This window comes from Hyposmocoma kahamanoa, unplaced genomic scaffold (assembly GCF_003589595.1).
Source record: "Hyposmocoma kahamanoa isolate Upper Pololo Valley unplaced genomic scaffold, ASM358959v1 100021, whole genome shotgun sequence".
Taxonomy (NCBI): domain Eukaryota; kingdom Metazoa; phylum Arthropoda; class Insecta; order Lepidoptera; family Cosmopterigidae; genus Hyposmocoma; species Hyposmocoma kahamanoa.
The window spans coordinates 3,632,102-3,645,519 of record NW_020653200.1 but is presented as its reverse complement, the minus strand read 5'-3'; the positions used below and the strand labels follow the sequence as shown (position 1 = coordinate 3,645,519).

The 13,418-nt window shown below is 35.7% G+C and overlaps 2 protein-coding genes across 2 annotated transcripts in view; one reads left to right on the top strand and one right to left on the bottom strand.

Annotated features, from left to right (window-relative positions):
- Nucleotides 1–2,241, top strand: part of LOC113240323 (uncharacterized PE-PGRS family protein PE_PGRS54-like) — a 5,848-nt gene extending 3,607 nt beyond the window's left edge. Inside the window, exons 5-6 of the mRNA XM_026477599.1 lie at nucleotides 8–102; nucleotides 400–2,241. Of these exons, the coding sequence (XP_026333384.1) occupies nucleotides 8–102; nucleotides 400–2,096 (1,792 nt within the window). The 3' untranslated portion in view covers nucleotides 2,097–2,241. The remainder of the gene's footprint in view (nucleotides 1–7; nucleotides 103–399) is intronic.
- Nucleotides 2,242–3,759: 1,518 nt separating this feature from the next.
- Nucleotides 3,760–12,685, bottom strand: LOC113233126 (ras-GEF domain-containing family member 1B-like). Its single transcript, XM_026468164.1, has 12 exons — nucleotides 12,522–12,685; nucleotides 11,873–12,124; nucleotides 10,683–10,802; nucleotides 10,257–10,514; nucleotides 10,033–10,178; nucleotides 9,800–9,944; nucleotides 9,351–9,611; nucleotides 8,598–8,741; nucleotides 8,313–8,392; nucleotides 6,886–6,987; nucleotides 6,424–6,590; nucleotides 3,760–6,266 (listed from the first exon to the last, which is right to left on the bottom strand). The coding sequence occupies exons 2-12, from the start codon at nucleotides 12,044–12,046 to the stop codon at nucleotides 6,181–6,183; spliced, it is 1,683 nt and encodes a 560-aa protein (XP_026323949.1). The 5' UTR covers nucleotides 12,047–12,124; nucleotides 12,522–12,685; the 3' UTR covers nucleotides 3,760–6,180.
- Between the last annotated feature and the right edge of the window lie 733 nt (nucleotides 12,686–13,418).

Sequence of the window (13,418 nt, the reverse complement as noted above, 5' to 3'; positions counted from 1 at the left end):
GAAGCAGTGGTGGACCATATCCTACGGGTACAGGAGGCGGAGTTGGACCATATCCTTCGGGCACAGGAGGAGAACCATACCCTACGGGGACTGGAGGTGCTGGTATGTATCCTCCGGGGTCAGAAGGTATTTTCAATTTATGAAGGAGAAAATTTATTTCAAATTTATTTCCTAAATGCATAAGTCTAAAGTAAAGTAATGCCTAAATGTTATCAAAAAATAAAACAAATTTATTTTTATATTCTTGTTGTGGGTAGATACATCGAAGTTACAATTTACAAACAAGTTTGCATACTTGTGCACAGACCCATTGTTTACATAAGACGATTACGACTGCGTATTATTATCAATGTCTTTCGAATGAATAATATAAAAATATCTATTTCATTTCAATTTCAGATGAACCACAAAATGTATTAGATCCAAACTCGATAGCGGGGTCATTGGATGGCTATGACTCTGAGGCAGAAGCCAGTGTCCTTCAAAACGCAAATGGAACTTCAGCTAGTGCAACATCCAAAGGTGGCAATGAAAAGGGGCACGCACAGACAAATGTACAAGGAACTTATACCGGTAGCGGTTCATTTTCAGCGCAAGCAGACATTTCTGATGAAAACAAAGGAGCACACAGTGAAGTAGAGGGCGGTAAACACGGAGCAAAGAGTAATGCACAGGGCAAAGGCCTTAATAATTTGTCGCAAGCTTCCGTTCAACTCGGGTCAGAAACCGGCGCTCTACAGACAATGGCAGAAAGTAAAGGTAATATACACTCGTCCAATTCCAATGTTCAAGGCAGTGTAAAAGGTGGAATGGCAGACGCTCAAGCCCGTGGCCCAGGTAGTACGTCATCGCAAGCACAAATAGGTTTTACGCCATATAGTGAAAAAGACAAATCACATGAATTACTGAAAACGCCGTTCGTAGGCAAAGGCGTAGCTTCAGCTCAATCGAGTGGTCGTTCTGGACAGTCACAATCGAGCTTAGATGGCACTTTTAAATATGGTATAAAATATAGTGGCGCTGCGCAGGCCGGAGCTAGCGTAGACAAAGACGCAGTATTTCGTAATAGGTTACCATTCAATAGCTTAGATGTTTATGATGAAAATGAAAAATATATAAATGTTAACACAGAACGTATACCAGAAACGACTGTGCTACCAACTCAAAAAAACACAGAGAACAATGAAGAAGAAACCATGAATAGCTCTCAAACCAGATATTCTACTAGACATACACACTCTGAACATCACAAACCCAATATTCCGGCAATACCACCTGCAGGATCTGCGGGTAGCCGTCGATCTTTTAAGACCAATACTGGAGTGGAGTATGAATATGCGACAGCAAAAGATGATAATACCTTAGATGATTACTATCCAGAGGCCGGTTATACAGGTGACGGTAGCGAAACCGGAGATGGTGATTACACTATTGACACAAATTACGACGAGTACACCAGAGAAAGCGATGCAACCCATCAATCCCTACACAGCTCAAACAAAAAAGGTATTGACGTGCAGCAATCAACAGGTGGTAACACGCAACATATAGTATTGGGTTCCTTAAACAAACATGACGCTGTGATAACACAAAAAAGTTCGGAGCGACCCGACGAGACCCGTATTTATCAGCCAGGAGAAAGTGTACCTGGAACAGGAGGCTATACTATCCCTATCGGCTTTACGGGAAGTGTGAAATCTGTGGCTTCCAAAGACAAGACATATGTCGTTGGGTATAAAGATTCACCGTCACAGGCACAAACTGTTTCTGTTACTCCGGGAACTGGCAAAGTAAAATACGTGTACCCTAGTATTCCCAGTGCATATGGCAGGAATGTTAACCCTCCTGCTTTGCGATCCCTTCATAATAACAAAGCCGACAATAACAAATATGTCTCAGTATCTAAATCTGTGACGCGCGATATGGATGCAGAGAATAATATACGCAAGCAATATTCACACACCTACTATAGCAAATCGTCTTCATGTGGATATTTCACATTTACCTGCACTATGGTAAGTGGTGTCGACGGCATAAAGAAAGTTTGTAAGCCAAAAATTCCAACAAACCCAGATGGAACTCCAATGAAGTGTTAGTAATAAATATCTTAGGTCCATTATATGCATTCGTATACTACTTGCATTTATGTACATAATATTTACAACTTCTTACAAAACATCGAAAATTTTGTTATAAGCCTCGAATTACGTGGCATTAATTATAAAATTAAATATTAAAGGACTATAATTTAATATGATTGTAATAAGTGTGATAAATGAAATTGTTCTCCCAACTTGAATTTTTATTTACCCTTAAAACTTGTTGAGTCGAAGTATTGATAAACTATCAATTTCAAAAAATGCTGCTTTCAAAAATAAAACGTAGGTGTTGAATTGTAATACATTTTATTGACATGAGATAAGTATTATAGTGTTCTTTACAATATTTGAAGAAGCATATTACATTTATTATACGCTTCCTGCAATATACATAATCATCCATCACACAAAGATAGTAAACTACAACACTGATGAATGAAAAATAATTTTTTTTAAACACATCAGACACCTTTAGAGCATACGAACGTCACAATGTCTGTGTCAGACTCACTTTTACAGTTTACATCAACTCATAAAATCGTCATAAATCGATTTTTGACGATTTTATATGCGTAATTCACGTACAGGCACACCATTCCTTCTTTATTTATATGATAAAAATCGGCAATAAATTTGTATAAAGGCCGAGGTAGAGAACAAATTCTCTGTTTTTGACTTCTTTTATTAATAACACAATGTGAAAGTCGCAAAGTACGCAAGTCGCATATAAGCCTCTTGACTGTTTTAGCTTTAGTATAATAAGAACTATGTAAATCGATTTTTTTTTAAATCTTCGTACATAAAATCTTGAAAAACGAATTTCGTATGTATTAATTTTGCATATTACTTCCTAATCATAACACGAAAATACATTATTTCTTTTATACTTTTAGTTTTAAACAGAATTATGCTAAGCAGGTAGAACATGTGTGCGTAAAAATTCATCAAATAAGTATCTTAATGCCAGTTAATAAAATTGAAAAAGATGTATGTACATCTTGATTTTTGTACCCAATTAAATCCATTATATCTAATGAGGATTATTGATTACGTACATAATGAATTTAAGATGGCATAAATGTCGACTTAACCGTCTGTTGTCAAAATAAAATCAATACATTTTGATTCCGGATATTTAAATAACTGCATAGGGATTATTGGGCTTTTTGGGTTTACTGGGCGCTAAAAAACGTTTTATCCACGGAAAGGCGATGCATGGAGTTATTTGCTACCCACTTGGGGTACAAAGGACACTCTTTTGGTCAAATTGTACTCGATGATTGCAACATAGGGTCAAATAAATTGGAACGTATTGTAATGGAATGAAATGAACGGTCTAAATGAAAAGATATATATACAATGGTAAGTAATTTATTTCTATTGACTGAGAAGGTCAAGTGTAATCACTTTTATAATGTCGTCTATGCCCCAAATAAATACACTTCAATAGAAGATCAAAGTGAAAAGCTCTAGAAAGGCATGTAATACGACCGTTTATTCGATTAATTAAAAATAATAATTCATTATTTATCTTTTAATTCATTTCATATTTTACAAAGGAATTTTTAAAACGGGGTTGAAAAATTATAGTTCTGTTTTAGTTTTCCGATCGTAACGTTTAGATTAGTGATTTATCAAAGGATAATTTACTAACCGGTCCTTTTTTTTTTTTTTTTTGGCTGAGCAGAGTTGTATTCTAGCAATATTTTTATACTAAAATATGTGTACCGGAAGTTTCGTTTTAAAGTTATCAAAGAAAAAGTCTCCAGTGAACTACCTAATTTACAAATTATTCGAGAAAACATCTTCACGTTAGTATGTATAAGTGGGATACCTACACCGCAATAGACCTCTATTGTTTATGGGAGTGATATGAAGGTCAAATGAACTCGAGATGTTCGTCGAAAAATTTTACAATATTAGGATATTAAAACTATATGTATATCCAAAACACTTACAAATTCCAGTATGTTCTCCTATACGGGAACAAGACTTTACAATCTGAAAATACTTTTGTGAATGCAAGAATAATGAGTATTCAAAGAATAAACCAATGTTTTCTAAATAATTACGTCATAAAACTATTCATTCACTGGGTATAATTATGAATATGTTACCTAATATGACTTCTATACTAAAAAACTTAATCCTAAAAACGCTTGAAGAATATACAGTATTTAAGATTATTTTTAACGGGATTGAGTGCATCTGCTAATAAAGCAATTGTAGTCGCTCAAATCAAAAAGCACCTTCAATGCGGCGAGGTGGTAGTAATGTTCAATTATTTGAAATTACTACTTCAAAAAAATTATTTGATTCAGGCGTTACTTTGCGGAAGTCCGTGTTAATAAAAATGGAAGAAAATAATTTGCTACTCTCCACGTACCTGTTTGTAGGTTAAATCATGCAAAATAGGTACGCTTGTGTTGAATAATTTTTTCATGCAGTTAATTAAGCAGTTAATATAAATCCACAGTAGCACATTAATTTACCTCTATTTTTATTCAAATTAAAACCCACTGCAAGCAGTAACGAGGTCCGTTTTGATTTGGACGTTAATTCTAAACAAATCCTTAATATAAATTGGCAACTTAATCTAAATATTTTAAGCACTGAAATGAAACATGGCAACTGAAATCTACACGCGAAGTAATACAGTTGTCATATTTTCAACGTTTTCATACGGATATCATTGTTTAAATATAAACATTTATTGTAATAAATGAATCATCACTTACGTTGGTGGGCTATTAATTATGTTAAAATGTAGTAATCTAATAGAGTAGCGAAGTTAACAATATAATAACGGGAATGTTTTTATTCAGGTTTTCAGCTATGAACACTCAACAATATAAATTATTTTCCACACATACTTAAAACTATCACTTAACATCCAACACCAATTACAGAAACACACAAATATAAGTTGAATCTATTGAGATCACTTCAAAGTACGAGACATAAATATTTTTAAAAATATATTCAGAGATTCTTCATAGAGATTTTAACCTTAAATGTAAATATAATGATAAGTAAGGAACTTGGACTTAAGGATTCTAACAGTATATAATTGAACTAATTAATATTCGACGAAAAAAATACACATTATACAGTTTAAGATAATAACTACTATGGAAGCTACCATAAAGGATCTGTTGTTGTAAAGTTGTAAAACAATGACTATAGGGACTATTAACGACAAATCCTAGTTTCTCAATAACTTGAGACATATCTAACATAAAAAAATAACAAAATCACAATGAAACGTTACAATTTAACCAATAGTCAGTTATCATAGATGGCTGGCAGACTTGATCAAGACGGCGCGTCATAAATACTTGCAGGTACAAAAGACTCCGAGATTTTTAATTACAAAAAGAAAAAGGAACACAATATAAAATAGCGAAAACACAATGTAAGAGTACAGAGGGCAGCACATTCAACTTCCGTTGCACTGTACGTGATATTCGAACAAAAGTGCTGGTTATAAATAGTTATAGTTCGATGTGCTGTTAACTATACATTTCTGCCAACAACCCGTAATTAATAATTGCGGGTAGTTAACAACTTTACTAATAAATATTAAGTACAATGCAATAAATAAATAAAGCTAGACAATCATGTCAATTACACGGTCTCAAGGATAATAAATTTCCTTTACAATGAGGACCAGGACAATGATAAACTCGGCGGGCACAATCCGCAACACCCTGACATTTAGAAAATAAGAACGCTATTTAATTAACGTTTTCTTAATTTATTCAAGAGGGAACCGGACTTGGCACCAAGACATACAGTGCCTCATGGATGAACTACCGAGGTAGCCATTTTTTTATTACAAAACTCCCGAGATTTCTAATAAAAAAATAAATAAATAAAAAACACGGAAAAAATTAAGTACAAATTAAAATACTACAACATCAACAATGAGTAAATATTCCGTACCATAGTATTAGCATGTTCGCTATTTCTTTTTAAAATTACTTACCTTGCTATTAAAGTTTACTGGGGTAGTAACTTAGTATTTGGACAAATAAAACTTGTTAATGAGTATTGGCTCAGAGAAGTGAAATAGATTATTTTAAGTGCCACCACGAAGACGCTTCAAGCGCTCCTTTTCGGAATGGTCGACAGGTGGCTCACGCTCGAAAGATATGAGTTCCAAAACTGAAAGAAGGAAGAATAAGTTAGGTACATATTTACCATTACGCAGACAATCAGCGCCGTAAACGGTTGTCCCCTGTCATATACGAGTTCAACCAACGACTATGACTTCAAAGACTTCCAAATACTTCACTGCTGCAAAGTTTCATTTGATTTTTACCATTTTCGGAAAGCGTGGGCCGATCAGCGAATAAACGGCGCGCTGGCGTCTGCGGAGCACTGACCGGGACAGAGTCCTCGTCGGTGAGTCGCCGCGCTGCCAGTTGCATGCTTACGTACCGAGCCAGCAACGAACATTTCTCAAAATTTACGTAGTTCCCCGGCAACCTTGAAAAGATAATACGGTTTTGTACTAGCATATCGCTCTATAAAGCCTTTAATTTTAAGTTCATGACCCCGCCACTTAAGGACCTGCAAGTCCGGACACTTTCAGGAACCTTGTACCTTACTGAACAAAATTAACTGCTCAGAATTGACAGTCCTTCCAAGTCAATCGACCGCAACAGTAGAGGACTAAAAGAAATACGAAAATAATACTGCAAGACACATTGCAGGATCGTAGGAGGTACCAAATGCTTACAAAAATCTGAAAATATGAGTGAAGTTCATTAGACAAACTTACTTTGAAGGAGATCCTTGATTAGCAAAGTGTAGGTCCCGACAGGTAACCGACAACAATGGAACAGCTGTTTCAGTGGGTGCCGCCGCTAATGCTGCACGGTATCTGCGTGAAGTAAAAAAGTACAATGACATACAAAATAAAAAAAGTGACCAGAAAAATAAGTACTCTATACTTATTCTTGGCACACTTTTTATTGACACAAATAATATCACCCTGGAATACAGACATTTTTTATTTAATGGATGTATCTATCGAATTGTGACTGGTTCAAATGGATTATCTATTTTTGACCAATAGAATTCTACCTTTACACTCAGTCATTACTTTCTCGATTAGTGTTTTGTTTTTATTACATTTTGATCGTGCTTGTCGACATGAGACGCAAAAAACGTATAAATTTTTTTTCGTGAAACTACGCGACGTACACGACACGTGAAAAATCAAAGACGTACCCAGACAGAACACTACAAAGGAAGAACATGGTCCAATATTGGCATGATCTCTACTGTTATGGATATATACTCACACAAGGCACTAGCCTCTTTGAGAACCGGATGTAGTCAGTGATAATAGTCTGTAACAACCCTGTACACTGGCTCATCTGGTTTCAGAACCTGAACTAAGAAGGCTCCTCACAGGTTATATTGCTCTTCTCGTACACCCTAAAGGTCGGCAGGACTTGGGGCTGATATGGGGGATAAGGGGCTACTATGGATAAATAGCTGAACAATGAGCCCCGTGATATATCCAGACACTGACGATACATTAACTTAACGACCACCAATATGCCTTGCACTGCTGAATAAATACAGAAATGAAGAAATTTTGAACCGCTTTGTACTTTGTACTTTGTGTGAAAAAGTCTACTTTTTTTAACTAAAAAAATATTTTAAGTAATGCTCATGCCATTGGATGGCCTCGGCACAGCACCTAAACAATGTCGAAATGCAAACTGACCCCAACGAAGGAGACGGTAAATATTCCAATGCCGATGATATCCATCCCAGCTTTATATACCAAATGTATTCTGTTCAAGACATTTCCACAAATGATCTTCAAACTTCAAAAGGTTCTCTGCCATTCACCTTACCTTCGACTTCCATTTTATCCAGAATTCCGATGCCTAGATCGTGAAAAAAATCAATACCCATTACACCCAATACCCTTCTGAGGCAGTGAGCCACCAACCGCAGCTTTGTTGCGTCCTGTCCTACAGAGTTTTGCAGTAAAGCAAATGTTTAATTTGTTATGGAAGAAAGAAAAACAAAACAATACCTCCGGCCTAATATCATTGAAAGATACTGTTTATGTTTCATTAATTTCCTGTTTTGTTGTAGGATAATTCATTTGTTATGTGTTAGTGAATGCCATTTGTTACAATAACAATTCTATTGTATTAGGAGATGACTAGAACGTCGCAAACGTACCTTGCGTGATTCCCACTGGGTTCTATACACAACTCCAACTGTCGCAGTTGCTGGCCACATACGGCTGATGTACGACTCCACTGCAATATCAATTATGAATGTTAGACGATTACATACATAACTATGTATTCTACACAAAATTTATATACATTTACTATATACGTATTTATTTATTCATTAAATTTTAAAACACGATATTGTATTTCATAAACAATATACACACATTCACTTAAAACAAAATTACAAAGTACATTGGACAGAATAAATGTTTTGTTGAATTCTTACAGTTTTTTTAAGTCTGGAGATCGGCGACATGTTCAACGCGCTGATAATTGCCATGAGCGAATTGAAGTTACCCAAATTGAAGCATTCACGAGCCGTCATTACCCACTGCTCGATGACTCGTGCCCTGTACTTGCTCTTTGTACACTACAAAAAAAAAAATTACAGTAAAAAAATTCGGAATACAAATAACATTAGGCAAGATCATTGAGTATATAACCAAAAATAGAGACGAAATGTCATTTAATTTGTTTGAAAACTATTCCGCCATATCATTACAGTAACAACTGCGCTCCGATTCACCAGCCCGAATTCGAAACAATTGACGGATGTCGTCAATTGTTTCACTTCAAGTCGACCAGTTTAACTTGAGCTTTGTTATAATAGACGAAAACTGAAAAATTACATATTTAACATTTAATTATCAATGAAATATGATTCTCTTTTTTTTTAGTAATTAAATGTTTTGTTATTTTTTACACACCACCAAATGGAACAGCCCCCCATAGTTAGACATATTATCTTTATTACAATAAATACAGAATATTTTTGGAATATATGGAGATGTACACACAGGTCCGTTCTTGGAGCTGTACTATTTCAGCGTTCTAATTTGTGATTCCACCGCAAACTAGAGTCGATATTTAAAAGTGATAATAGTACCATTTGACTGATGAGTTGCCAGGGATGAATGGCCCTTATTTCATCTCTATTTCTGATTATATACTCGATGGGCAAGATCTTTACAAATATTACCTTCAATATGTCAGTGGCTACTAAGTAACTGAGCCTGTTGAACCAATCAGCATATGCCTCTAAATTCCGAGTGCACTTGGTATCAATATGGTGCAAATTAATGGCAGGTTTGCCGCACGACGAAGTTGGCGCCGAAGCCTGTGCTGGTGCAAAGGTTTGCACGAATTCTTCGGGTCCGACAAACGACAGCTTGTGCAGCTCCACCAGTGTCAGCTGGTTCGCTAATTCTGCAGGTGTTAATCCTAGAGTCAGAATATCTCCCTGAAATGATACATTTGGGACTTTATATATTATTACTTCATTAAGCTGGTGAGCTAGATGACGTAAATCACTACAAAAAAAATCCATAAGAGTTTAAAATAAATTGCTATAAAAGAGACACATGTTGAACAACAATTAAAAGGATAAAGTGTGCAAGAAGACATTCCAACACCTGAACAGATTATTACCTGAGGCAGTTGATCAACAGATGTAACTTGTGGAATCTCCACCAATGTTGCTTCATACTGTTCCAGTGCTGTCAATTTATCAAGGAGCTTTTCTAGCATTGTTGACACTTCAGCTCGTACGGAGCCCATATGTTCAGCTACACACCTGAAATGTAACTATGTGCTAAAGAGATATTTTTTCTTATAGGATTAAACTTTGTGCATTTTATGGTTACGTAGAAAAATACACATACCTCTGTGTTATACTTCGCACTAGTGCCATAACCCTATCGTCACGAAAATCGTAAGGAAACATACTGGTCCATTGTTTAAGCACACGCACAAAAGCTACCATATCAGCTAGTTCCTTTTGTTTTAAATCATTAATTTCAGCTTTACCCTGTAATTGATTCAAAGATTAGTTAAATCACAACCAAATATGGATGTAATGGCCATAAAATAGAGAAATAATACTTACTATTTTATCATACGTTTTAAAGTATCGTTTACAAAGTTTGCTGAGCAATTCATGTGGTTTGACAAAAAGGCGTGAGCACAGGAGAAAGGTAAAGGTAAAATTTTTACTGGCTCCAGGTCTAAGCATGTCCACCAGTGCATCCAGTGTAGCACTAACAATTTGTCCATCCTTGTATTCTACTTCTGGTTTTTCAAGAGGACAACTCATATATGGAAGTGTTGTCAATGCTTTTACTCCAGGTGCAAGCACAGCAGATATCTAGATAGAGAAAAACACCCTGTTTTTACATTTTACAATACATATATACAATACATATTAACATTTTAAAAAGGCACCCAGATGTTGCAGACACCAACTATAACATACCATAATACTTTTGACCATGACAATAGCAATTTCAAATTAACTACAAGTGCATGGACTGACCTGTGGTGCTTCAACTTTTTGAGTATCCACAAAATTTATGCCACCGTTCATTACAATGTGTTTGCAAGTTGTTTCCGACATGAACTTGTTCCCTCTCACCATAGAGTAGTAGTCATCGTTCTGGGAACACAGTAATGCATTAAGTGAATAATGTCAATTCATTTAGGCAACATCTATGACATTTTCAAACACAAAATACACAATCACACACAAACTGAGCACCATCAAATTAGACACTTGTAGAAGCGCAGCAGTGGCACCACTACCACTATGGCGCTGCAGCTGCACTGCTACTAATTTTCATACAATATTTTGAGGTGCAGTTGCTGCACCACACACTGTTGTGACACAAGTGTGCTACTTTTGCAGTCACAATTAGTGAACTAAAAATTACTGAAGTGCTACAGACACATGCCTGCTGCACCTCATTGTGCCACTGCAGCACTTCTACTACTGTCTAATTTGAAGATGTCTGATTTAAGATGTTATGCCCAGAATACATGAGGGTAGTTTTTCAAGCTAGTACTAGTAAGCTAGCAAGCTAGTAACTCTGTCCTGGCTTGATACATGCTAGAATGGTTTACATGATGCCAGTCAATTTTAAGCCAATATCATTGTAGTGACTAAGGTAACAAATTGTCTGTGGATAGTAATGAAGAACTTTCGTAAAAGAAACACTTTTACTTCTATATCAATTATTAATTATTTGCCACTTATTTTTTGTAATGCTGAATCAAGCAGAGATTTATCATTATACCATGGAATAGCAGTTCAAAGACATTCCTCTTCACGGAATAATTGCATTAATTTTGAACTAATAACAGTACTCAGTTACAGCATGTTAACTGTCTCAGAAACGCGTGGTCATCAGTTGGGCAAACAAAATGTGTTGTCGCTGCATACCAATAGTAAATTCAGTGGTGGCAGAAGCTAGTAGCACAAACAGCAGTACCCATCCTATTAAACTATCCTAGCTTGAGATGCTAGTCTACACTCTTCCTTACTAGCTTACTAGCCTAGAAGTGAAAATAGTTTTGTATACACAAAGCCACAGTTATTTGCATACTAGCTTACTAACACTAGCTTGGTGTCCCAGCTTGAACAACTAGCCTTGTGTATTCTGGGTATTACATAGATAATGAAAAAGTACTAAAATATACAAATAAATATCTATAAACTGTTCAACATACATCATAATAGGACAGTCCAGTGCCATGCAAGAGGGCTGAGTCAGGAGGCAATGGTGCATGCTCAATGGGTGGAGGGGGCACTGGTGCTGGTTCAGTAGGTGCTGGTGGCACCTTTATATTGCACCCACTACATGAGGCTTCATTTAGTTTACTGGCGTAATAATACATAGCCATTCAATTCCTCAGTGCAACTAGTTAAGGGCGTCAGCCTTTTCTTGACACTAACTTTACTTTAGAGAACCCATTTATATTCTGAAATGGGGAAATGTTTCGTTTAAACAAATTCAATCATAACAAAGATATTTTCTGGGCACATGAGTAATCCTAGTAAAACAACAAATATCTCATATACATCTCTGTGTATAAAACAGAGCCAAAACTCACTTCTGAAACATCTGCAATAAATTGTACAAGGATTCGCAGACAAAACGAGATGATTTTTTAAACAAACTGATGTAGGTAGTAGTAAAAACATATGGTGGATTTATTCAGATTTACTGCTAAAGTGTATTAATCACAATATGATGGTGGTATCAACGCTAATATCTTAAATTTATCTTTACTATCGAGTCTTATTCTCTCTCTATAATGATTGATGAGTGTAGAATGAAAGGTGAAAGTTGTGTCCACTGAACAGATTTTGAATTACCTTGCTATAACCTCATAGGAATACTTGTAGTATATATTAAAAGGAGACTATAATCACGGCACGATCACAATAACTGTCCCCTATTCCAAATTTATTCAAAACATGAACAAAATAGTATTTTAGACGCAAAATAGCGCCAATATATCGGCCCAATGGCCTACGGCGGAAGATGTCTTTTCGATAATAGAGTTGAGTTGTAAGTTGGTGTTTGTTTGGCTTGTGTTTGAGAACCGGTAAATCGACTACGATTTTGTTGTCCGATCATTTTAAATCTCATTTTTGTATAACCTGCTTTTATCCATACATTTTATTTTATCATAATTGACGCGAAATAAAACTTCAAAAAATATTTCTAAACAAAAACATGAGCCTTCAAATAGTCTTTTTCCAATTTTTCAGAAGTTTTTCCAGTAAAAATTCCACTAATTCAAATTTTAATAACATCAAGAAGAGCCGACACTAAATTACAAAATGTCCGCCAATTGGTAGTTCGTTCAAACTTCTAGCGTGCAACCTACATTAGTAGTTTGTGCGTGCAACTGATAGTTTATTGATTGACTTTTGGTCGACTCTAGTATCTCTTATAGTTTGTGGTTGACTTTCGAATTTCTTGGTCATAGATAATAAAAGACCATAGACAATACACTATACTCTATTACTCTTACACGAACAATAGGTACTGTGTGGGAAACAAGCAGTAAAGCTACGGGTAGATATTTTCGTGATATACAGCACAGACTACTTAGTGAACTACGTTATATACAGCCCGACATCCCTGTCAAACTCTGGTTTTCGCGTATACATTTTGAGTAACGTGTTACTTCAATCATTACAAGAATGAGATTAAGGGTCGTATTCTAGAACTCTACTCAATGCTCAAGTCAGGATTGCAATTGA

Bases quoted from the DNA above. Each gene is read 5' to 3' on its own strand.
- LOC113233126 (XM_026468164.1), bottom strand. From the start codon at position 12,046: ATGGCTATGTATTATTACGCCAGTAAACTAAATGAAGCCTCATGTAGT. The intron at 10,179-10,256 runs GTAAGTATTATT...AATCAATTACAG, and splicing joins TTAAAACGTATGATAAAATA to GGTAAAGCTGAAATTAATGA. The intron at 6,267-6,423 runs GTAAAAATCAAA...TCCTTCTTTCAG, and splicing joins GCCCACGCTTTCCGAAAATG to TTTTGGAACTCATATCTTTC.